Source organism: Sorex araneus, chromosome 2 (assembly GCF_027595985.1).
Source record: "Sorex araneus isolate mSorAra2 chromosome 2, mSorAra2.pri, whole genome shotgun sequence".
In the NCBI taxonomy this organism is placed as follows: Eukaryota; Metazoa; Chordata; class Mammalia; order Eulipotyphla; family Soricidae; genus Sorex; species Sorex araneus.
The window spans coordinates 299,489,235-299,516,472 of record NC_073303.1 but is presented as its reverse complement, the minus strand read 5'-3'; the positions used below and the strand labels follow the sequence as shown (position 1 = coordinate 299,516,472).

General features: G+C 38.5%; 1 protein-coding gene across 2 annotated transcripts in view; it reads left to right on the top strand.

Moving 5' to 3' along the window:
* The window catches only part of KCNMB2 (potassium calcium-activated channel subfamily M regulatory beta subunit 2), a 322,932-nt gene extending 296,010 nt beyond the window's left edge, over positions 1-26,922 (top strand). For both annotated transcript variants that reach the window (XM_004603093.3, XM_055129646.1), the window contains exons 3-5: positions 7,856-8,026; positions 10,901-11,096; positions 25,177-26,922. In XM_004603093.3, coding sequence (XP_004603150.1) covers positions 7,856-8,026; positions 10,901-11,096; positions 25,177-25,461 — 652 coding nt within the window. In that variant the 3' untranslated portion in view covers positions 25,462-26,922. The remainder of the gene's footprint in view (positions 1-7,855; positions 8,027-10,900; positions 11,097-25,176) is intronic.
* The last annotated feature ends 316 nt before the right edge of the window (positions 26,923-27,238 follow it).

The following is a 27,238-nucleotide window of genomic DNA, read 5'->3' as shown; positions in this document are numbered from 1 at the left end:
TGTGACACGTTAAATATTTTATCAAACAGTATCACAAAGACAAATTAAAAAATGTCCAATAAGTTTTTGTAGGATCTTCATAAAACTTAAAAATTCCTACATAAAATCAGTTATATAATTTTTGCTTTTGCTTTTTGGGTCACACCCAGCAATGCTCAGGGGTTACTCCTGGCTCTGCACTCAGGAATTATCCCTGGTAGTGCTTGGGGAACCATATGGGATGCCGGGGATTGAACCCAGATCAGCTGCATGCAAGGCAAGCACCCTACCCGCTGTGCTATCACTCCAGCCCCATAAAATCAATTATAGTAATAGTTACGAATAGTTAAAATAAATAACGTTGGGTGAATAGAACTAACTGACATATTGAAATGAATATCAATGATGCTGAAGTATAAGCAAAATAAAAAGTGACTCTAGAACAGTTCAAAAAGAAATCAATATCAATTAAAAGGCTCTCATGAGAAATGTTAAATTTTTATTATATTTATTAGAATATATTCATACATGAGTTAAGAAACATATACCTACAAATATATTTGTGAGGATATATATAAATATATAGAGAAAGAGAAAGAGGCAGAGAGAGAGAGAGAGAGAGAGAAGTTATGCCTCTCAAGGAAACTTTGTTTGAAAAAAATTAAACAGATATTAAAATCCTGCTTAAAAAAGAATATATTCATAGAATAACATGCTTTAAGATTTAATATACTTTAAAAATACAGGCTTAAAATATTCATAAGAATAGTGCATTTATATTCATTCGTTATCCTTAAAACAGTAATATCCTTAGAATAAGTATTATCTATAAAAGTGAGAAAGTGAGCAAACTATTCCTTTAGAGAAGTGATCCGCCAATAAGTTAGTTTCTCTGTGCATTAGCCACTCAGTCACGAGTCCTGTAGCGAACTGGACCCTGGCACAGTGGCTTGCTTGCTTCTGTCCGCCTCTCTCGTCAGCCTCTCTGCAGTGAGTCCTGAACAGGCTCCTCCGTTAGTGCCCAGTGGGTTACGTGTCTTTTTTCACTTTGTTCCTCGAACTTAGCATGTATTTCATTGAGTAGAAACTTTAAAATGTGACAAATGAGTAAATAAACCTTTATCCTTGAGCCTTAACTTGAACACTTTTCTTCCTAGGATCTAAACACCAGAGAATCTGACTTTAGATTCATGAAAAACCCAGGGGAAAAAAATCTCTTTGAATAGTTAACTCTATCTTTGTATGTGCATAACCAAATAGTTTGCTTAAAACTATATAGCTACTGTCAGTTTTTTTAAGCTATTCAAATAGGTAACTTGAAATAAACATAGAATTATATTGACCTTTGCTTAGGGTAAATATGAAGCTTTACTGAACAATTAAAAATCTTTTTTCTGCAAGACACTTTGTATTATTTGGATTTACCTTGTGTATGGACTGGAACAATAGCACAGCAGGTAGGGCGTTTGCATTGCCGGGTTCTATTCCTCCCTCCTTCTTGGAGAGCCCAGCAAGTTACCAAGGGGATCCCGTGGCGTATTCGATATTCCCGTGGCGTATTCCCATGGCCAAAAACAGTAACAAGAAGTTTCACAATGGAGACGTTACTGGTGCCCGCTCGAGCAAATCAATGAACAATGGGACAACAGTGCTACAGTGCTACCTGATGTATACAAATATGTTACCAAGCTTTTGTTATACTTTGATTTGCCCTAGAGATGTAATAACTTGCACTTTCAATAAAACAGGCAGAATGTTGCTCATATATGTGTATTACGGTAAAGATTGTACATATCTATTATTTTTGTCTGAACATACTCAAATGTTTATTGCATATACTATGTTGCTCTACTTTTCACTATAGAGGACAATGCCTAGGTTAATTAGAGATGCTTCAAACTTACAAATTCCTGCTCTATCTCTATTCGACACTCCTACACATGAGACAGAATTGACGGTCAGGCCCCGGGCTCATTCTTCAGTGAATTTTGCTGTATTTTATTCCTTTATTTCTCCCACCTGTTCTCCTTTATGTAAATTCATAGAGAATAAATGCAAAGGGCCAAATGGAGATGAAATTTTAGCTCTGTTACTAAGCAGGGGCATAGTAACCTCAAAGGACAAGGTTTCCCACTATGAAGAATGATGTTGAATCCTGGGACCCAAAACACAAACACGCTCCTTTCCCACAAACATCAGTGTGGGAGGAGCCACCTGACTACTCACTTAGACTCAGGCTATGAATTCTCCCATCCCAAGTGTGACTTACTCTCTTGAAATAGGAGGAAAGACCAAGGCGCACACACACAGGACCTAAACAAAAGCAAATCTAAAAATATGGAGCTGGGGGAAATATGCTACACATGGAACAGTGACCTTCACACTCATTCAAAAGAAAGATTTGGTCTGGGGCCAAAAGATAGTGTAATGGGCAGGGTTTTTGCTTTGCATGCTCCTGACCCAAGTTCTGTCCCTAGAACTCTATATGATCCCCTGAGCCCTGCAGGAGTGATTTCTGAGCACAAAGTTAAAACTAAGTCCTGAGCACTGCTGGGGAAATAAAGAAGAAAGGAAGGGAGGAAGGGAAGGAGGGCGGGTAGGAGGGAGGAAGGAAGGAAGGAAGGAAGGAAGGAAGGAAGGAAGGAAGGAAGGAAGGAAGGAAGGAAGGAAGGAAGGAAGGAAGGAAGGAAGGAAGGAAGGAAGGAAGGGAGGGAGGGAGGGAGGAAGGGAGGAAGGAAGGAGGGGAGGGAAGGGAAGGGGAGGGGAGGGAAGGGGAGGGGAGGGGAGGGGAGAGGAGGGGAGGGGAGGGGAGAGGAGGGGAGGGGAGGGGAGAGGAGAGGAGGGGAGGGGAGGGGAGAGGAGGGGAGGGGAGGGGAGAGGAGAGGAGAGGAGAGGAGAGGAGAGGAGAGGAGAGGAGAGGAGAGGAGAGGAGAGGAGAGGAGAGGAGAGGAGAGGAGAGGAGAAGAAGAAAGAGAGAGAAAAAAAGAAAGAAAGAAAGAGAGAAAGAAAGAAAGAAAGAAAGAAAGAAAGAAAGAAAGAAAGAAAGAAAGAAAGAAAGAAAGAAAGAAAGAAAGAAAGAAAGAAAGAAAGAAAGAAAGAAAGAAAGAAAGAAAGAAAGAAAGAAAGAAAGAAAGAAAGAAAGAAAGAAAGAAAGAAAGAAAGAAAGAAAGAACCCAATCCCTGACTCAGACTCTGGTCTACTCCATCAATCATATTAGTCACTCCTGTCCTGAAATTATCAGCCTCACTTCTTAGCCAGAGCAGTAAAGTCCCTTCTTTGGATCCCTGAAGGGTAGAGAAATAAGAACCCCTGGCTTACTACTTTCTTCCATCTCCCTAGTTATCCATGTCACATCCTTAGCCATAAATCTAAACTGCATCCTTTTTGGCAATTCCTCATCATCCCCCTATATTCTATCAATATCTTCTGCCAAATCCTGAAGAATTATCTCCTATATATCTCTCCATACATCCTTTACTCCCATATCTCCAAACTCAATTCAAAATTTAGTCTTCATCCTTTACAAACTCTACCATAACAACCTCCTAATTCTTTCTGATTTAAGTCTTGTTCCATTTCTAATCTAATCTTCAAACTGCAGTCAGAGTGATCATTCTGAAACTCAGTTCTGATCATATCACCCTCTGACAGCTTCCTGTTTAAGTACAGGATAAAGGTCAAACTCTTTAGATTGACTTACAAAGCCCTTCATGACCTACTACCTTAGAAATTTATCTCCCATTTCCCCAGTTTCATGCTCATCCCCATATTATTTAAAATGCTAGCCCTTTCTGGAGTTACCATGCACTTGCAAATCTCCAACTCTTTGTTCATTGATTTCTTCCCTTGGAAAAGCTCTTGACTCCCTGGCCCATCTTATCATCTGTGATTCAATCTCAAAGAGTCTGCATTGCATCTCCCTATCCCACACCTCAACCCTTGCTCCCTGTTCTGCTCCCTCAGGCCGGGGAAATCACTCCTCTTTTGTACATACTCTATGACTAGCTCTATTATTAAATTTACACCTCTGAGTTGACATTTATTTTTATATCTCTCTTCCTATTGGACAGAGATCATACCCACAGTAACTAGAGTTTCCAAGTTTCGAGATAAGTTATAAACTTAAATTGAAATCTTTATTCATCCAAATCATTTGCTCATTCCTCAAACTTATCCTCAGCGTAATAACTATTAATTAATGAATTTCATGAGTATGCTTTACCCACTCAACCTCTTTTATTTTTCTGAGCAATATTACAGATATCACATTTGGCCTAGATGGTCCCCAGTCATTTTCCTTCTTCTTGGATATATATATGTAATATATAAATCTTTCAAATCATATGAAGGATACTTTTATCTATCTCCAAATTCTGATTTGTTTTTAAATTACTTACTTGGATCATTTTTATTTTCTGCTTCTAGTTCTAGTGACATAACTGATGGATTACTCTGTCTCTTTCTAATAGGTATAGACAGACATAAGTGATGCTCTGTGTCAGCCTAACAATAGAACTGTGAGACTATTGCTCTTCCTTGCTGGTTTCTATCCAAAGGAAATGCAAATCCCCATGGAAGCCATCAGGATGAAATTCATGTGAAGAAAAATAATAGCAAAATAACAGCACATTATTATTTTACATCTCTTTGAAACCATTCACATTCAGGCTTTCTTTCCCTGGCTCTGACCCTTTTTGACCACTAATGGACATCACTAGTTTATTCTATTATTGTTATTACTCACTGTATCACTGTTACTGTCATCCCGTTGCTCATCTATTTGCTCGAGCGGGCAACAGTAATGTCTCCATTGTGAGACTTGTTGTTACTGTTTTTGGCATATCGAATATGCCATGGGTAGCTTGCTAGGCTCTGCCGTGAGGGCGAGATACTCTCTTGGTAGCTTGCTTGGCTCTCCTAGAGGGATGGAGGTATCGAACCCAGGCAAACACGCAACCTACTGTGCTATGGCTCCAGTTCATTGTTATTATTATTATATTGTTGTTATTATTATTATTATTAAATGAGATCTCCTACCCTGCTTGGATCAGGACTGTAGCTTGGCAGCCACACCCAACAAACTGCCCCTGCAGCGCCATGTAATCCCATCAATGGCCAAGATCCAGACACTATAAAACAACGCTCCTGGAAGCGTGATCTCTTATAGCCTAGTTCTCCTCAGAGAACCTGGCAAAGTACCGCGAGCATCCTACCCTCACAGCAGAGCCTGACAAGCTCTTTGTGGCATATTAGATATGCCAAATACAGTAACAATGATGGGTCTCATTCCCCTGACCCTGAAAGAGCCTGCAATGTGGCACCGCTGGGAAGAACAAGTAAAGAGAGGCTGATAAAATCTCAGGGCCAGGATGAATGGAGACATTACTGGTACCCACTCAAGCAAATCGATGATCAACGGGATGACAGTGATACAGTGACAGTGACAGTATTGCTGTAATTATTATTATCATGATAATTATTATTCAAATTAATAACTGATCAATTTCAAAGCTTTATTACAAAACCCACATTTGATTTGTATGTTTCCCAAAGAACAGGGAAACAGGATGGATGTGGGCAGCTGAAAGAAGTCAAAACAGAACTAGCCAGTTAACACAGAAATACTAGTCATGGGTGTTGGAGAGTAAAGATAGTGCTGGATCCACAGAGTTTTACCCATGAGAATGCTGAGAAGCCACGAGTCAGAGTGAAAAGGAGTCAGAGAGAACAGTCATAAAAAGATGAAGCACAAACCTGCTTCTTAGCTATAATTCTCCCACTCTATTGGGCTTGCTCCTCAAGGACAGAATTGCACAAACTACCTCCAGCTTTAAAATAATAAGCTAATTGGTTTAATTTTACACTCCAATAAGTCTATTCGTTTCTTACCCTAAAACATTTTTTTAAGAATGCTGAGTACATACATATTTTCCTGCCTTCTTAGCAACGCAAAATATTTAACAAGCCCAGGATGAACCAGCCAACCAGTAGGGCCACCCTGTGCACAAAATGAAATACAGGTCCTAAATATACACATAATTAAACAAATAGCCCTCTTGTCTCTACCTACAAAGTTTCACTCTGTGTTCTATTTTGGTGTCTTTTCCCACCATAAAATTAGTGATAAAAATTCTACAGGATCTTCTGAAGTTATTCTTGCGTATATTGGCCTTTTGCCTAGAACTGGAAAAAAAAAAAAGACCTTGACTTTTTCCCCTCTATCTTCAGTCCTCTCTGTGTCCTTCCCTCCATTCCAAGTTCTAAACACCAACAACTCCTACTCTCTCCCACTGAAAGCTCCCTTCTAGAAATGAAATTAAAAGCGATTCCAACCTTTGGTCACATGCCTTGTGAAAATATGTGAGCAATGACTGGCTTCTCAGATTCGTGAATCTCTTCAAAGTTTGAGTACCCCCAATAATTTCTCTCTTCTTATATGTATTCCCCAGGAGATCCTGTTCAAAGTATACTCCTTTACTCATAAAATTTATTTTTGAGTGAATTCATTTCGCTGTCATGGTGTCTTTCAGAAACGATGTGGCACACAGTACTGGTGTGAGGTCTTCAGGTGCTCGGGTCATGAAGCTTTACCTTCACACCCCAATTTTCAATAGGAGCATCTCTTAGATAATTTCCCCATGTTGCTAATTAATTTCTCATTTCATTACAAGGTAATTGCAATTAATTAAACATGTAATTAATTACAATGCAATTAAACATGATTTTTCATTACAATGTAATTTAACATGATTTTTCATTTTTCAGAAAACTGAAAATCAAAAGAGCTGAGGAATTTATACTGATCACATAGCTAGTTAGCAGTAACTTGGTTTCTAAACCTAAGATGCAATTTGATTGTTTTGTTTATTTGTTTGGCTGTTTGGGAGCCACATCTGGTGTGCTCAGGGCTTACTCCTGGCTCTGCACCACCCAGTAGTCACTACAGGCAGTCTTGGGGAATCATACGGGATGCTGGAGACTGAACCTGGGTCTGCCACATGCTAGGCAAGCACCTGACCCACCATACTATTTCTCCTGCAGAAGATTCAGCTTGAATCCAGTCTTACGTTCTAGAACATATGCTGCTTCTCTAAAAGAAAAAAGACAAAAATGCAAATTAAATGAGTCAAAGTTGTGATGTCTGGCCTTCATTTGACTGACATGTTTTTTAACTCACTCAAGTGTTTACACAAATAAGAAAAAAGGGCCACATTGCTCATCAATCTCAAGTCAAGTGAGCACATAAGCCTTAGAAAAATTTTAACTAAAATAAGTTGCCTATTATTACTATGAGAAAATAGGGATTAAATGCATAGATTCCTAATATATGTTGCATTTATGTGAATTAATATTCTTTTAGATATTTTGAGAGAATAAAAGATCAAAGGTGACCAATTGGAGGTTAGATATAGCTAATGCAACAAATCCCTGCTTTAAGGATTGAATGGATTGTTCTCTTTCCTTTAGATTTAGAAAGTAAGGGAAAGGCATTACTAGGTATACATGGGATTCAAGTGAAGATGGAAAAATATTTCTGTGAGGATTGTGCACTTGTTTGTTTGGTGCAAGTGCACACAAATGGGTGTGTGTTCATTTTCTCTCTATCCCTGTCTCTCTATCTCTCTGTGTGTCTCTCTGTCTCTGTGTCTCTCTGTTTCTGTCTCTGTCTCTTTGTTTCTATCTTTCTCTTTGTTTCTCTGTGTGCGTGTGTGTCTGTGTGTGTTCATGTAATCACAAGGCTTCAGTCCAGTTGCACTCAAACATATCTTGAAGGCTTCTGTGGTCCTCTGCCCAGACAGGATCAGACCCCCTTCTCTTAGGGACACGCTGTTTAATTGTGACCTTCTTGTAAGACTCTATTATTTTCAACTGCAGAAATATTTACCAAAAAATCAAGGACCATGACCTCCTGGACAAAAGGAAAACTGTCACAGCCCTGAAAGCAGGAGAGGACCGTGCCATTCTCCTGGGACTGGCGATGATGGTGTGTTCCATCATGATGTACTTCCTGCTGGGGATCACGCTCCTGCGCTCATACATGCAGAGGTAACGCCTTCCAGTGCTCGGACACTCACCTGTCTCCTCTCCCGCCTCTCCACCAGCTGACCAACGCTGAGAGCTGCTTCCTCGCTTTCTTCTTATTAACAACTCTGAGCCGTGCCCACTATAATTTAATATCATCATCATTTCAATTATCTAATAATAATGATAGAAATATTTCCACGTGTGAACTGCTTATTATTATGTAAATAGACTTTCCACACGTTATTTAATTCTCACAACTGCTGTCTGATGTTCCTATAAATACATTCATTATAGAACTGACAAAATTGAGGTTCACGCTCACATCATTCATTCCCAATGGCATGCAACTTTGGCGTATAACAGAGCTACAGTTCACATCCACCGCCCACTACTTCCAGAGTTCTGATTCTTGCCTCTTCACCATTCTCCAACCCCATTCCTTCCCCATTCGCCATCCCATTCATCGGTGGTTCTCACATGTTTTCATCTCCTGAGAAGCTAAAAGAATAAGGTGCCAATGCCCAGACCTCACCATCATCACTGGTCTGAGCTAAGTTAGCTGGAGTGGGGACAGACACCAGTAGCTTTTCCAGCTCTACAGGTGATTCTAGGAAGCTATCAAGGCTGAGAAAGACTTCTGTATACCGACTTTTAAAACTAACAAATGTTGAACGCTCCTCATTTTAACATTTGGCCTAAGTTTACCAAAGAGCTAGAAAAGCAATTAAATACTGAGCTAGTAAGTATATTTCCCCCCGAGTCAGTCACATGATAAATCCCCACAGCATCTCTCGCCAACTGTTGCCCATAAATTGGACACTTGGAGCAGAGGCGAGCCAAGCATCATTCTAACTAATGGTGAAAATCTGACAGTAGTTTCAGCAAAAAGATATGAGGCCCTTACAAATGAAAAATTGAGGTTTCAATTCAAGAGAATCAAACCACTCTGTGACATTCATTTCTCCACCTAAATTAATACTTTCATTTTAGAAGCAAGAATCTTGCTGAAATACAGTAATTTGCTAAAATTAAGGCATCATCTTTCCCATTTGTGGCTGCTCGGCTCTGTGTCTCTGACGCCTTCAGCTGTGCTCCTTCTCAATGAAAGCGCTGATGCCTCCGGCCCCGAGTGCTCGCTAATTCCAAAACCACTTTCAGACCCTCACATCTGCTTCAGACTGTTACAGATTTTTTTTTTCCCCTCCTGTTTAGAAGCAAAAATCTAACCATCTTTTTTCCCCCTCAGGAAAATATAATTTGCCACAACAGAGGCGGTCAGGGCTCCTATCATTGTTCTGGCTTAAAACTGGACATGAGAAGGAAGTAGGGGGTTTCTGTGTGCACATGTCCAGGAGAAGGAAGGGGGTATTTAGCTGCAAGGAAAACATGCTGGTTTCTAATTACCGTGGCGATCAGCTTATGTGCAGAAGCAAGACATTAATTGCTGGTGTTACTTCTTAATCACAAACGTCACCCTTGATCATAAAATTATAAGCAATTTAGAATGAAAAGCTGACCATTGGGAAGTGGAGATTTTGTGTGTGCCTGTGTTTTAATTTTTCTTACTGAAATGTCCAAGAGTGCTAACATAAACTCATTAATGTCTGCATTGACAAATCTTTTTCATTGTTTTCTTCCTTTATCCTTCTTTCCTTCTCTTTCTTTCACTCCCTTTCTTCCTTTTTCATTTCCCCACGTTATTTTTGAGAAATCACTTTTTATTTTGTCCCATCACAAAATCTTTACATGGAAGACCTATTTCAATCTAGTTTTCAACTAGTAGGTTATAGTTGTGGTGTGACTAAAGGTATAAAACTATTATTCCATGGGTATCCAGATCAAGAATAAATAAAATTAAGAGTGACTGTCAAATTTTTCATCTTAATTATGCTTTTCCTACGCTTTTTATATTTCAAGGTTTGCCTTAGCATACAAAACAAACAGAAGCTACATCATGATCCTCTTGGTTCTTAGAAACTAAAAACCTCTGAATTTTTTTTAAAAAAATTAATTGAAATAATATTGAATAATGTAATGTATAGTCTCAAATATGTTTGTCCATGGTATTTCTCAGGACTCAGTAAAATACCATGGAATGAGCTTGGGTTTTAAAGAAATAACGGATTTGGTGAAAATCATAATTCCCATAATGTACAAGTTATTTCCATAAATGTTACCTGATTTCTCTGACTCTTAATTCTCACACCTTTAAAATGAATCAATATCCAAATTATAGGGCTGTTGGGACGATAAGAGAAAATTGCATATGTAGAGCACAGTTATAATAAGCAATGTTCAGTGGTGCTTTCAGCATAGTCAAAGTATATGCTTATCTTCTCTCCATATGAGAGACATATATGAAGAAATATATCGCTATCTGCTCCCCTCCATTGGACCCCATTTCTCCACGTCTTTGTCTCCATCTCTCTCTCTCTCTCTCTCTCTCTCTCTCTCTCTCTCTCTCTCTCTCTCTCTCTCTCTCATCTTCTAAACCTTCTCTGCTTATAAACAGGGTAAACATAAGCACTGGGCCATGACAGGAAGCTCCTCATAACATAGAAATACGGAGTGCAGGCTGTGATGATATTAAATGATTCTTTATGCTTATCAGTGAATTTGTTAAGGAAAACATTCTAAGTTAAATCAAGCATTGGAAAACACTATGCTACAGCTAATGAAAGTTGGAAAAGTTCTCAGCTACCAGGCAAAACCTGACAATGTCTATGATATAGTTTGTTTAAAGTGTCTCTATTCAAACACGTAGACTTCAACACGCTGACTTGCATTATAGATTTGGAAGAGACTCTTGGGGCTAACTTGCTGACAGATATTCCCCTCTGATTTTGCCTTCCTGGCCGTGAGTTTTCAAATCCGTTTACTCTCCCTTCTCTGTAGTGTTTGGACGGAGGAGACTCAATGCACTTTGCTGAATGCATCCATCACAGAAACATTTAATTGCTCCTTCAGCTGCGGTCCAGACTGCTGGAAGCTCTCTCAGTACCCCTGCCTCCAGGTGTACGTGAACCTGACTTCTTCTGGTGAAAAGCTCCTTCTCTACCACACTGAGGAAACGATGAAAATCAATCAGAAGGTAGGAGCGTGGATCTCACATTGAATTTCCGTCAGCCCCACAGAACTCCCACAGCCTGACTCATCGCTCTCTTCCCCTTTGCCAGCAGGAAAGGAAAATCCCACTAGGACGCAGACCCTGCCTCATCCATTCCCATAACTCTCTATTGACTCTTCCTAAGGAAGCGTTTATTTTCTGCGCACGTCCATGCTCCCGTTTGTGGTCCTGTAGATTTAGCTTTCCCTCTCATTCAGAAGAGTAAATACCCTATCCTTATTTATACACACTGGCTGGGCCTTTCTAAGTAAATATACAGCCCAGACGGAGCTGTATAAACCTTTAAAACCAGGTATTTGTCATATAACTGAGGTGAACTGCCTTTCGCTTTTGCACAGTCATGATCATTTGGTTCATTGTATGGTCTGAGGGATGGAACAGCCTCTTGGAGCTTCAGCTTCCTTTCCTCTTAAAAAGGTGCTGACAGGGGCTGGAGCAATAATACAGCTGGTACGGCATTTGCCTTGCACGCGGCTGACCAGGGTTCGATTTTCAGCATCCCATATGGTTCCCCGAGCACCGCCAGGAGTAATTCCTGAGTGTAAAAGGTGCTGACAGTGGCCATCTTGCCAGGTTATTGTGAGGTTCAGGGCAGAAGATGCATGATGTCTTCTCTGAGGAGACCATCAATCCTTGGTGGCAGAATGGGTGATTATATATCTCCCTCATGTTCATTTTGTTTAAAAGACATGATTAGTGATGTCACTGTCATCCCGTTGCTCATCAATTTGCTCGAGCGGGCACCAGTAACGTCTGCATTGTGAGACTTATTGTTACTGATTTTGGCATATCAAATATGCCATGGGTAGCTTTCCAGGCTTTGCCATTTGGACAAGATACTCTTGGTAGCTTTCTGGGCTCTCCGAGAGGGTGGAGGAATCAAACCCAAGTTGTCCGAGTGCAAGGCAAACACCCTACCCACTGTGCTATCACTCCAGCCCAAGAAGCTAAATTTTCTGACACTAATATCATCAGGTCCTCCTGGTATACATATATATGTTATTAAAACTGTGCCTACATTTTCATATTTATAAGTTCTGGGATGACAAAAAAATCTCAGCAGAGGTAATCTGACCAGGGGCTGAAGCAGTGCGTGGGGTGCTTGCCTTGCACATGGCCACACACACACACACACACACACACACACACACACACAAACACACACACGCAAAGCAAGCAGGCTTTTCTGATTTCAAGTTAAATCTATAGTTTGGAATTTATGTCAGTAATTTAAGGAACCAGTATTTTAGTATATGTCAAAATCACTTCTGAATAGAACAATTAGAACACCCCTTGTTATCAGAATACAGTCCTCAAGAATGCTAACTTTTCTTATAAGAAATCTTGATTTTTATTACAATTACCAGCACTTAAGTGAAATGAGTTGCACATATCAAAAACACACAGTAGCTTCAGGAGATAAGGCCTGAGATGTGGCCCAGCATTAGATCACTTGACTTGTTTGTGACAGTTCCTGGGTTTGATCCTGTAGGGTTTGCTTGGGACCAAACAGCAAACGGCTGAGATGGTAACAATCCGGAATCGAAGATCACCCTGCCCCTAGTGCTGAGGACAGGACTTCTGGCCCACTGGGCGCCAGGCTGAATTCCATGCTTCCCGCATCAACCCCCTACAAGATGACAGAAGGCCGAAACAAGCACACCTGTCTCAGTGGTCTCTGTTCCCTTTATTCTTTATTTCCCGCCCAAGACAACTTAAAATCCCACTTAGACTTTCCCAGGAAGAGGTTCTACCCAAGCCTCGCCAGCCCATAGGGTTCACCTGAGAGCACACCCCAATAAATTTCTCTCCCTTTTTTTCACTTTACTCATCTCTCTATCTCTCTCTATATATGCATATATATATATATTTCAGTGACAGGTTATAAACTTGTGCCACCTATGACCCTCCATATTGATGTACCCTACAGTGAGACCCCTACCCTACAGTGTGACCCCTACCCTATGTGAACCCCTACTCTACAGTAAGACCCTACCCTACAGTGAGACCCCCTACCCTACAGTGAGACCCCCTACCCTACAGTGAGACCTCCTACCCTACAGTGAGACCCCTACCATACAATGAGACTCTCCTACCCTACAGTGAGACCCTCTACCTTACAGTGAAGAGAGAGAGCCTCAAAATTTGATACTAAAGAAATTTTTTGTGACATATTGACATATGTCCTTATATCAATTTGTCTTTACATTTGGTAAGGATATACATCTTACAGTTGGTTAAAATGACTAACAAATATCTCTGAGGACACGGCGTAAGGAATATTTCAGAATATGTCACTTTAAAATGTCTATTCTGATTTCCTTTCATTTGTGGTCACTGAAAACAATATAGTTCCACCTCTCTTCCGCAAACATTGAACTCTTACCTTTAGAGATGTAGTTGTTTATCGAAGTGTTTGTTTTTCAATATCTTTTCTCAAGTCAAATCAGATTTTTAAGTCAAAACTGATCTATTATAATAACTGCCTATAAAACTTTCAAATCTCCCTGGAATTGGAAATAGATCAAAGTTGAATAGATGCCCAAAAATGATACATATTTCCATTTTAACATGTTATCACTTGAGTTCAATGAATGCATTATTGCTATAAATGGGAAATGAACCTAACATACAAGATCTCAGGTAAAAAAAAAAATAGAAATTAAGGGCTGGAGTGATAGCACAGTGGGTATAGCACTTACCTAGGTAACCTGAGTTCTGTTATCAATAACCACTGGTTGTCTTTGCATTTTGCTTCATCTGTTCAATTCAGTATCCTTATATATAACTGAACTCACTCGTCTTTTTTCCTTCTGACTTGGTATAATCCCTTTGAACCCCATGGCCTTTTTGCTCTTTATGTTGGATTTCCAAAATGTATGTGTATTTCTATTTAACTGACTGGAGCGATAGCACAGTGGGTAGGGTGTTTGCCTTGCACGCAGAGGACCTGGGTTCGATTCCTAGGTCCCTCTCGGAGAGCCTGGCAAGCTACCGAGAGTATCCCGCCCATACGACTGGGCCTGGCAATCTATCCGTGGTGTATTTGATATGCCAAAAACAGTAACAAGTCTCACAATGGAGACATTACTGTTGCCCACTCAAGCAAATCGATGAACAAGGGGATGACAGTGCTACAGTGTTCTGAAAACCTCTTTTCCTGATTCTTATTGTTCCTTGTCAATTTCAGGAAGATTTAAGCCATTACCTCAAAAAATATTGTCTCTGCTTTCATTCTCTCTGCTTTTTTCTTCTAAAAATCCAATGACCTTCTGTTAAATTTACTCATAGTATCCCTGTATATCTTACTCTCTTTGATGTACTCCCTCCTTTTGTCTCTGTGCTCTGTTCTGTGTATGACCTTTCTTCTAATTTTCAACTCCTTCCTGATCTCTAACAAATCTACTATTAAACCCGGTCATTGAATTCTTAAATTCTCTGCTTGTATTTTTTTCATTCCTGAAATATATATTTGAGTCCTTTTCATCATTTCTAGTTTTCTAACATAGTTTCATTCTAGTCTTCTACATAAAAAGCAAAATTAATTTTTATGTTACTTTGATTACTTCAATACCTGGATCCCCTGTGTGCTTGTTTGATTTTTTTTCTCTAGCTTATATTTCATGTTTTCTGTGTCTGATCATTCTTACTGTGTCAGATGTCACATTTATAAATTTATAAAAATAGCTATAAACCTTGAATGGTGCCATTATATTGCCTTTTCCCCAAATTATTTCTATTTGCTTCTGCCAGGTCCCTAGGCTTGCTAAGTCACCCCATTATGATTTCATAGATTGAAGTATTTGAGGCATTCTTGTGTGAGCTGATGTCCCTAAGATGGACTTTATAAGACCAGGGATATCACCTTTAAAAGCTAATCCCCAAAAAAAAACAAAATAGGAGGAGGACATCAGAATGCCACTTAATAAGCTTCCAATTGTAATTCTTAGACAATATTGTCTGAAATGTAATGCAGACTTCTGTGCTTTCTCTCTACTTCTAAAATCAGCAAATATACCTAGAGGAGAAGTGGCACCAAATGCTAGGCTCTCCTTCCTGGCTCTGATCCTTACTGTCTTGAGAGGGGTTCCTGTCTCTAATACATGTTGAGGATATCCGTATCTTCCTATCAGTGGGCAATAAATTGTGCTTAAGATATAACCGAAGGGATATTCAGTATATTCTTTTGGAGAGGAAATAAAATATTGTCTATGTTTATTTCTTTCTTTTATGCTCTCCCAACTAACTAAAAAATAAGACTTTACAATAGTTACCAAAAATTTGTCCTAGTTTTTTTCAGACACCTAAGGTCTGACTGACAATGTTTGAACTGACACAACTGGAGGCAAGAAGGATGTCCATGTAGGAAATATCCAAAGAGATTTCATATTTTAAATCTTTGCATTCTTTAATCTATTCTTTTTAATTTATTTTTATTTTTGATTGAGTCACCATGAATTACAAAGTTACGAAGACATCTGTGATTGAGTTTTAGGCGTATATTGCTCCAACATCGATCCCTTCACCTGTGCCCGCTACCCCCCACCAGTGTCCCCAGCTTCCCTCTAGCACTCACCCTGCCTCTGGGGCAGGCGCTCTCCCTCTCCCCCATTGTCCTAGTGTTCCCTTCCCTAACTTATCACCCCCGCCTCTGCCCCAGTGCCACACTTTCTGCTGAAGACCAGTTCTCCTGCTCTTCTTTTCTATTGCCAGGGAGCATTTGATATTCCCCTGTGAGGTTTCTTTATGTCCCATATATGAGAGAGATCATTCTGAGAGCCTTTCTCTTTCTCTGACTTCACTTAACATGATACTCTTCAGATCCATCTACGTTGCAACAAATTGCCTAACTTTAATCTTTTCTTAAGGCTGAGTAGTATCCCACTGGGGTGGGACAGAGGGAGGAAAAGCACTTGAAACCCCAGGCCCAACCTCTTGCAGGCATTAAAACGAGACTTCTTAAGCTAAACTGATAAGTTGGCATGCTTTTGTGGAACAAAAAACTGTTGTAACAGCCTCTGGGAGAGGTAAGTGGGTGTCAGGGTGCCTGCCAGAGGGCAATAGAAGTAATAACAAAAGTGACTCTATTAAATGACTGTGGTTGCTGAATTCCTCAGTGTTGATCTCCACCAGGAGTTCAAAATCTCATTTACCTACTAGGGATTCTCAAAGCATGCCTGAAATTAAGGTTGGATTTAATATGGTTCATGCAAGAAGTCACTGTCACTCTCACTGTCACTGTCATCCCGTTGCTCATCAATTTGCTCGAGCGGGCACTAGTAATGTCTCCGTTTTGAGACTTGTTACTGGTTTTGGTATATCAAATACACCACGAGTAGCTTGCCAGGCTCTGCTGTGCAGGCGAGATACTGTCGGTAGCTTGCCGGGCTCTCTGAGAGGGGCGAAGGAACTCAGGTTGGCTGCATGCAAGGCAAACGCCCTACTGCTGTGCTATGGCTCCAGCCCCATGCAAGAAGAAAACATATTCGGTTTTTGATATGTAATATTTTATGTACAGGTGTCATGAGAAAGACAACTTTTTATAATTTGTGCAATTTAATCAACTATATTTTAAATTGTTACAATAGTGTTAAAGTTTATGGTATCAATATACAAAATTACTATACTCCACTACTATCACTATATCCACAAGTATCCACCAGTGACCCTAGGTCACCGACAGTGTAATCTTCTGTCCCCCACTGTTTATTTATATTGTAATCCAGGGTCAAGGGTTTGTCATCAGGATTACTTTTCTTCTTGTCTTTTGTTTTTTATTGAAGAATGGTTCTATAAATTAGCCAATCATTTACAACTCTTAACTTAGCATCACTATTCAAGATTTCTGGGTTTTCTAAATCCAAAGAATATATGTGTCTACACCAGGGCTTTTCTATCTTGACACTAGTAACATTTGGTATTGGATAGTTCTATGTTTTCTGTAAAGGTAGGATATATCCTTGTCCTATACTTTGTAGGATGTTGATCGGGACCCCTGGCCTCTACCCACTAGTGGCTCACATCTTCCCTTTCATTGTACAATAAAAAATACTCCCAAACATTGCAGATCCACTCCAAAACCCACTGCTACGGTATTATTTATCTGCAACCCTAGATACTATGAGATCTTAAAATTTTATCCAGAGATTTTAGCATCAAGCACCTCTGCTGAAGAAAATAAAATGAAATGAAAAGACTAAATGGTAAATAGGAGGAGCCCTACATTTTGTGTCTACTGTACTTTGTACAAAATACTATCAATATTAACACTATTGTAGCCATATTACCTAAACTATAGAAAAAAAATAATTAAAAAAATTGTCTCATTTCATCCTGAACAAAGCCCTTCTAAGATAATAAAAGCCAAATTTAATCAATTTTTTTCAATGTACCAGACCTTCTTGTACAGCATCAAATACTTTTCATAAATGCATATATTAAATTATAGCAGCAACCTACACATTAAGTATAACTTTTATTTTCATTTATAATAATGAAGAACAGAGGTCATAAAATTGAATGCATTTATTAAAATAATGCATTCACTAGTTCTGAATTAAAATTTAAGTTTTTAACCTCACTGTGATATCTTAAGGGTTATAAAATAAAAACCTTTAGAATCCTTCTAAGAAGTAGAGTACTGAAAATTTTAAATTCTATGAAATCCTTATCCTCTGACGGTATATTTTAGTGAATGGGTGAGAATGTGACACATTACATCCTATTCCAAGAAATATTTAGATCAAGTTAAAGGACATGAGCTAAGAATTGACCATCTGTAATCCACAGGGAAGGCCAGAATTGTACATTCAGAGTCAGTTTGTGCAAAGTAGATGTCAGACATATAGCTATTTACCCTGAAAGGAGACTGCATACTCATAAATTAACATATGACACCCCTTAATTAGCATCTTAAATGTAAGGATATTAGACATTTGCTGAAAATTCCTAAGATTCAGAGATTTAGAAATGCTTTGGAGATTGACACTCCTCACTCAGAGTGAATTTATGGATAACTAAAGGCTCCTTTGCACAGAAATGTTAGGAAGAATGTGGCCCAAAAGGAACTTCCACTGAGGGGCTGGAGTGATAGTACAGCGGGTAGAGCTTTTTCGTTGCATACAGCCTATCCGGGTTCGATCCCTGGCATCCCATATGGTCTGCCAAACACCACCAGGAGTAATTCCTACGTGCAGAGCCAGGAGTAACCCTGAAAATCACCGGGTCTGACCCAAAAAGAAAAAAAAAAAGAAAAGAGACTTTCACTGGGAAAGTGATCATGCATGGAGAAGGCACTGGCCTTGTATGAGGCCAATCCCAGTTTGATTCCCAGCACCACCTGTGGTCCCCCAAAATACCACCAGCAGTGACTGCTGAGCACAGAGTGAGGTAAAAGCCCTGATAAACAATAAAATGTGGACTGGAGCATTAGCACAGCGGGTAGGGCATTTGCCTTGCGCGCAGCCGATCCGGGTTCTATTCTTCTGTCCCTCTTGGAGAGTCCAGCAAGCTACCGAGAGTATTTCGCCTGCACGGCAAAGCCTGTCAAGCTACCCATGGCATAATCAAAAAAAAAAAAATACAACAAACCAGCAACAAGTCTCAAAATGGCGACGTTACTGGTGCCCGCTCGAGCAAATCGATGAACAACAGGATGACAGTGATACCAAAAGGAAAATAAACTTTTACTGGACATCAAGACTTTTACTCTATAGAAGCATGTAGAGAGAACCTACTTCTCTCCAACCGACAAAAACGGACTATAATGAAAGGCAAGGTAAAAAGAGAAATCTGATTTACTGTGAACCTAAAAGGTTCATGCCTCATCCTAGGGGTTCCATTGTATTGATTATCTATTGCAGATAATTTATCAATCAACAGTCTCCAGATTCTAATGTCATTCGTGGCTTTCCTGGGTCTTTTGTACTTTTCCATTCAAAAATTAGGCAGAAATCCCATAATAATCATGTAAATTCTGGGAACCCAATAAAGAAAAATCTTCCTCTGGTGAAACCTATATCTGGAAACTGAAAGCAACAATAATACAAAGTACATAGTATAAAGTGTTTTCCTTTCCTCTACCAAACAATTTAAACAGCCTCACTTGCCAAAGACAACCAGATATTAAAAGTGGAAAAAAGAATAAGTCTAAATTACATTTTGTGGGATTTACTTTTTGTATATGCAGTCAGAGGCAAGAAAGACTCAAAGAAGTTAGAAAGGGGGCCCAGAAATATAGCACAGCAGGTAAGGCATTTCCCTTATATACTGTCTACCTGGTTAGAACCTCACCATCCCTTATGGCCCCCAGAGCACCACCAGGAGTGATTCCTGAGTGCAGAGCCAAGAGCAAGAGCCCTGAACATAGTTGGGTGTGCCCCAAAAAACAAAAACAAAAGAAAGAGGGAAGGAAGGAAGGAAGGAAGGAAGGAAGGAAGGAAGGAAGGAAGGAAGGAAGGAAGGAAGGAAGGAAGGAAGGAAGGAAGGAAGGAAGGAAGGAAGGAAGGAAGGAAGGAAGGAAGGAAGGAAGGAGAGAAAGAGAGAAAGAGAGAAAGAAAGAAAGAAAGAAAGAAAGAAAGAAAGAAAGAAAGAAAGAAAGAAAGAAAGAAAGAAAGAAAGAAAGAAAGAAAGAAAGGAAGGAAGGAAGGAAGGAAGGAAGGAAGGAAGGAAGGAAGGAAGGAAGGAAGGAAGGAAGGAAGGAAGGAAGGAGAGAAAGAGAGAAAGAGAGAAAGAAAGAAAGAAAGAAAGAAAGAAAGAAAGAAAGAAAGAAAGAAAGAAAGAAAGAAAGAAAGAAAGAAAGAAAGAAAGAAAGAAAGAAAGAAAGAAAGAAAGAAAGAAAGACAGAAAATATGTCAGTAGTTTACCCTTTCACTTTTCTCTCCATAATCAATGTTCAAAGAACTTCAAATTTCAAAGTATTCTTGTCAGACAGAGTAAACCTTTAGAGATCACCATGTGCTTTGAACATAGGCATCAGCACACATCTTGTTTTTAGCACAGAACATAAAGACTGGAACATCAGACAAGCTTAGGAAACATGTACACAGGAGTTTCCGTTGTTTGACACTAGAAAAGGCTCCATTTGTCACCAGAAAAGGAACTAAAACCATTTGTGTTTTATAAGAGCAATGGTTTGTTTTTTATTTTATCTCAGTTATTGTGTATTCCGAGAATCTGGCTAGTACATAAATTCTGAGAGAAACTTCTGGCCCGCCTCTTTGAAGAATGCACTTTCTACCGAAAGACTTCTTAGCTTCCAAATGTCTCTTTTTATACCCCACCCATGCTTTGTATTCTCTTCTTGTTTCCCTCCAGTAATAACAGTCATGTTTTTCTTAATGTTTAATACCCATATCTGGCACACCACCTAACACATTGATGTGTAAACTGTTGGTTGTATTTCATTAGATGTCTAACGCTTCCCAGATTTTTTGCACTTCCCTTTTTATTGTTGGGTTCCTTTTATTTTTATTTTTATCTTTGATTGCTGAACCACACCAGGTGGCATTCAGGGCTTACTCCTGACTCTGTGCTCAAGGATCATCCCTGCCTTGGGGAATCCTATGGGATGCCAAGGATCTAGCCCAAGTTGGCCCTACCCTACCTGCTGCATTATCTCTCTGGCCACACTCTTTTCTTCTTATAAAAGAACAAAGAAAAAACTCTTTCCCTGAGAAAAGGCTGCAAATGGGCAGCTCTCTTCTACCTTCAGAAGAAAAAGGGAGCTGATAGATGATATATCTAGGCAAACACCTCTTTCCACTACCCCCACATTTTTTAACTTCTTGGATGAAGGCCTGTGACTTAATTTCAACATGGACCTAGCAAAGCATGTCTCAACAAGATTTATAAGTTGTTTCTCGAAATTTCTGTCCACCCTAAGATTTAAAATAACTATTAATATTACAGATTCTGGAACTATAGCTGGGGAAAGGAACTTTCCAGAGATTGGCAAGAATATTCTATTGCTGGATTTTGTTGCCACGGAAAGGAGAGCAGGAAATATCATGTAAAGAGGGAGCCAAGAGAAGTTGACTTGACCCCAAGTTTCTCCAGCTGGAAGTAGAAAGGTCATGCCCATCTCTGTGGTTTCCAGTACTCCAGAGGATTTATGATTGGGAAACAGAACAATTTATCGATAAAACTTAAAGTATGAAAAAGAAGTGAATCTAAGGCTTCTACTGAATTGCAATTTCACAGGTTTGCTATGCTAAGGCACAAAAGAAAGAATTACCTATACCATGACTTAAAAGAAAGGGGTGGGGATTACTTATCTTGGTGTATGGAGATAGCTCAAGTAGTAAGGCACTTCCCCAGTATATAAGAGACTCAGAATTTAGTGCCCAGTATCTCATGTCCTTCCTCGCCCAGCCCTACTAGATGTGCACCCTATTTTTAAAAAATTTATTTATTTCAGTCAGTAGTTAATCATCTTGAGTATATAAATATTACTCATTTTTTCATTAAATTGTATATATTCTGCATTCAATTAAACTGTTGCTATACCACACCTCCATCTATGATATTCTAAAAATACTGGAGTTTCCTTTTTATCTATATTACATTTTTCCTATTAATATCCCATTTTTACAGATCACTTAGAAATCTTCCATTTGTTGAAATTCATTCTCTGCTCTAAACCAATCACATTAGATTATACTCCAAGTATGTAACGAAATTTTAAGTTCATTAATTTTTCACCCCAAACTCAGACCAGCCTCATAAACATGCATGGGTCTATAGTCTAAGGCATTGAAACTGAAACCAAGAATTTTTTCATAGTTTTAACATAATATCAAATGTCTCTGAGAACACCGAAGCAATGGGCATGCCATAAAAGCCATCAAACCGGACTCCACTGTGAAAACAATAAAACTAATTATTTTCTCCTCCTTGGATGCTTCATCATTTGGTATGTGACACTTGACTTTAGGAAAAAGCACATGGACATATGTGCTATTCCAGAAAAAAACATATTAATAAGAAATATCAAGGCTTCGTGCTATTATTTAACCTCACATAAACCCTACAGTGAGGACTGTATAGACCCTATGGGAGAAAGAGGTTGACTCTAAGAAGCCAAGTTCATGTGCCTAGAGAAGCTGTAATGTGAACAGATATAAGACAAGCAGAATATGAACAGATAGGGGCTTGTTAGGCTGGAGGATAGCACAGCAGGTCAGGCGTTTGCCTTGCAGGCAACTGACCGAGGTTCAATTCCAATGTCCCTCTCGGAGAGCCTGGCAAGCTAACGAGAGTATCCCGCCCACACGGCAGAGCCTGGCAAGCCCGTGCCTTATTCGATATGCCAAAAACAGTAACAAGTCTCACAATGGAGACGTTACTGGCGCCTGTTGGAGCAAATCGATGAACAAGGGGACGATAATGCTACAGTGCAGGGGTTTGTTAGACTATTTCTTATGCTCAATAGCACAAAAGAAAAATCCATCCGTAATAAAAGTAAATGAATAATATATGTTAGAGCTTTTAGGAGTCCGTATCAGTCTAGTGGGAGCCAGTTAATTGTACTGAAAAGTGGAGAGTGGCAAAGTTAAAATACTGAAAGTGCAAGGACAGAAGACTCTTTTCGCCATTAGCAGCAAGAGTTGCATTTATATGTGCCCTAGGTCCTGAGGACCCAAGGCTAATCATGAATGGAACCTGCCTCATCTGACTAGTTCAAATGTGCACATTCGAGACTCCGATGGCTTTAAATTTTAATAAGCAGCTCCTGTATTACAACCTTGCTGGACAATCTCACAAGTTATTTATGTCTCATTTTACTTGGAAGAGTCTTTCCTACTGACAGAATTATTGTCATCTGGCTGACAAATGTTTCCTTAAAAAAATTTTGATTAAACCAAATCAATCCACAGAAACATAAGAATGGAAAAAAACTCTATTTTAATGAAATGCCATTTTATTAAAAGCATTTCAATAACTCGTACTGTTAACTACTGAAACTACTACTATAAACTATCTTGGCACAGAATTGACAGAAGCCTGATATATTTGTAATATAAATAGACTGTTTAAACTCAATTGCAAATGGCTCGTCTAGGGCATTTTTAAGGCTTTGCATCACAACATTTTTAATTGAAAACAAGATCTGTGCAACTCTGAAGTAGTAAAAGAAAAAGGTATCCTCATACTTCCTTTAACCATTTTGATCCAAAACACTTGCAGTTTGGTAGGGGAAAAAAATGTTTCCTGGCAGTCAGACTTAACTTTTGTACTTACAACTCACTGAAAAATTCTGCCTTTTTTTGAAATTCAGATACTTAGTAGTGTGCTATTACAGCTCTCTGCTGTACCCAGATTAAAGTATGCACTCACATTTATCCTTAGCCGATTAACTTTCAAAGTGTCGGCCAGCCCTTGTTATTAAAACATTACTTTAAGCTGCTTGACAACAAATACCAGCCTGCTCATCCTGCATTCTGAGCTAACCAAAGAACCACCCTGATCTGTACTCAGATAGTCCAATTACTACAGCAAAAGCAAAACCCATTAATAAATTCAGGGGAAAGGGGCATCCAAGCATACTCCACTAGCAAAACTCATTCCATTCTTTTTGTTTACTTCCTGTGGAAATTATATGTTTGAATTTTTCAAAACTCTTACCCACATTTCTCATTATTGTACCTTAAAGGTCATCAACAGCCTCACCTGCTCAATTATGCCCTACACAATCCAGTCAATAATTCATATAATAGAATCATAAAATAGATATCTATGATCACAACTCGTACGTTGGTGAGAGTGTTTTTATAAAATCAAAGTGCTGATATTTTTCAAAAAAAAAATAGTGTTTTTAAAGGGGCTCATAATTTTCTAATTCACACTAAAAGACTATAGATTAACAGTGTTCTTGCCACATATCAATTTAATTCCACTAATTTAGATGAATTGCTCACTTGATTACCAAAAAGCAAGAATCTTTTTTCCTGTTGAAAGGCCTATAGACAGAGGAAAGAACTAACAAAGAACCCATACATCTCCCAGAAACATAACTTAAATCACATTGTTTCTATTTAAAAAATAAAAAGATATTTTGTGATACCTACTTATACACCAAGGAAAGAAGATCATAGAAACTTTATCTCCTTTTTAAATTAGAAAGAAATGTTCAAAATTATCCACACACACACAAAAATTAAAACTACAAGTTCTTTAGGGGGAGAGGAGGAAAGTGAATAATAAAGAGGATCAGAGAGAAAAATATTAGGAAAGGTCTAGGGGTCAGGGCAAGGAAGGAAAAGAAGATAAAAGAAAGACAGCAAAGATATAGTACATGTGGAGAAAGAGAAAACATTAAGAAAAAGCGATAGCAAGAAATATAATCATTGAAAAAATCAAATATAAATGTGATTCACAGTCATTGAAGAATAAATGGATTTGTTTTTTATTTTTCCTCAGTTTATAGCGGAAAAGGTTTTTAGCATACTAAATGGACATTATCCAATTACCATTGATCTTTCTCCAATAGCCCCAAGTTTTCTATGATTCTTTTTGTAGCAACCCATCAGAGATATACCTAATTTCTTGACCAATTACTAAGGTGACTTGGCCAAACAATTTAAACCAAAGCAAAAAGATAAAAGTGAACTACTTTCCCCAAGGGAACTATTTGCATCTGGTATTACTTGAATAGCTGTGAACAGACAAAAAATAGAAAAGTTGACATTCTAATTCTATAAGAAAGTATGTTCAATAGTGAATAATAAAAACCCACTATTCTTGGATATGGAAGAAAGAAATCATTCATTTATCTCAATAAATAATTATAGTTTAATTATAGTTTATATGGTGAGTTATTAAGGAATATCTTGGTTGAATGCCTAAAAGCATTATTTTAATTAATGTGTGAATATCTAAGAATGAATAACTATTATGATGATTTCACAGATCATTAAGTTGACCTAAGACCCACCACTCCCTCCTAATGATTCACACACACACACACACACACACACACACACACACACGCACACACACACACGCACACGTATCTTCTGGTGACGATATTTATTATTTTCCACAGTGCTCCTATATACCTAAGTGTGGAAAAAACTTTGAAGAATCCATGTCCATGGTGAATGTTGTCATGGAAAACTTCAGGAAGTACCAACACTTCACCTGCTATTCTGACCCAGAAGGAAACCAGAAGAGCGTCATCCTAACTAAACTCTACAGTTCCAACGTGCTGTTCCATTCACTCTTCTGGCCTACGTGTATGATGGCTGGGGGTGTGGCAATCGTTGCCATGGTAAAACTCACACAGTACCTCTCCCTGCTTTGCGAGAGGATCCAACGGATCAATAGATAAGAGCAAAAATGGATGAGATTCTTTTCTTTAAAGCTCAAATACTGTTTTCTTTCATTCTTCACCAAAGAACCTTAAGTTTGTAACGTGCAGTCTGTTATGAGTTCTTTAATATATTCTTATACGTAGAGCAATAATGCAAAAGCTGTTCTATATGCAAACATAATGTTGTCTTTGTTATTCAGAGGAAGAATAACTGTTTTATGTTGATTGGTTGTTTTCAAACTCTTGTTTATTGTTGGAATTAGTAGTTCCTTCTCTCCTTCTGCCAAAACAGGGCTCAGCTATTCATTTGCCAAGCTTTATGGAGGAATGTAGACAAAATCAATGTGATTGGACCTTGGACCTGTGTTCTGAGTGGTCAGATCACTTGAAGACATTTTTGCAATATTTTTCATCATTCATTGTTTACTACAGCTGCAGCCAAAAATGTTTTTCTTTTCTTACTCTAAACTGAGTCCTGTAGCAAGTGAAGGGACCAGAATTTCTAAATAATGGATATTATGAATTTCTTTGTATTTTACCATATCACTGTAAAGAAGGGGGAAACCCAGACTAGTTTACTTTTATTACTTCTTACTCATAACTTTAGATTTTTAAACTGATTTCCCCAGAAGAATGCTGTTTTCATTAATCAATTCTACTATGATTTAAATAGAAAATGGACAGAGCCCTTTCTCATTAAAGACCCTCCTACTGTGTGAAAAGATGATATTTACAAGGAGTTTGTTTCAAATGAATTGACTCAATGTTGACTAGATGTTCTCTAATGGTCTAGAAGAATCTATGTTACTAAAATATTTCTGTGAAAATTTTTATTCCATTCAGTTGAATTGTTAAGTGGTAAAATTAAGATCCTATTTGTTGGTCAAGAGTGATGGGCTGATTTCAGTGGGTAAATCTATTGTGGTATATTATGTGTTGAAATATTGCTCTTTGAGAATTTATATTTAAGTTAGCAAGTGTATAGTCTCTTTCCTTCACATAAGTGTTTCTTGTTGGAATTTTAAAGCTATGTGCACAAAATATTTGTCTCCTCTACATGTCTTATTTTTCTATTTACAATTCTCTGTTTTGTTGCTTGTTTTTATACATGGGATAGATCTTTTTTCCTAATGCACATTTGAACTGAATAACAAATTTAAAGGAAGCATTTGCTCACATTGCTATTTACTTATTGTGTTGGGGGATGGGGTCATGAAGGACCAGGTTTAAACAAAAACATTCCATCTTTATTTAACATCAGTATCAAAAGCAGAAGACAAATATCTATCTTTCTTGTCTATATATTTAAGTACTCTTTTGTAATGTAGTATCAATGTTTTCTAGGTATTGCAAAATTTTACAAATCATACTGAGGAATATATGGTGAAACTAATTTGATGAAGTGGAAAGTATTCTGCAATATTGTAATTCATAGTTTGACTTTTCATAAGCAAATAAATCCCTGGGGTGTAATCAGGACTTCAAATGTGTAATTAAGATTTTTTAACCTATTGAATCAGGAAAGCTTGAACACCTCTTACACTCTAAGCTGACAAACCCATGGTAGCACGAAAACTCATGATTCACTATCTTTAAAGGGATTTAAAGAGATTAAAAATGTTATTATTCTTTTACCTATAGACAGGCATACCTGGTGTGGATATTTGAAAAATAAAATGGTAGACTATTTCTATTCTACTTTGCAAACATAATTCTGACCAAAGAGATAGTACAGGGAGTAATGCGCTTGCCTTGCCTACACCCAACCCCTATTCAATCCCTGGTACCACATATG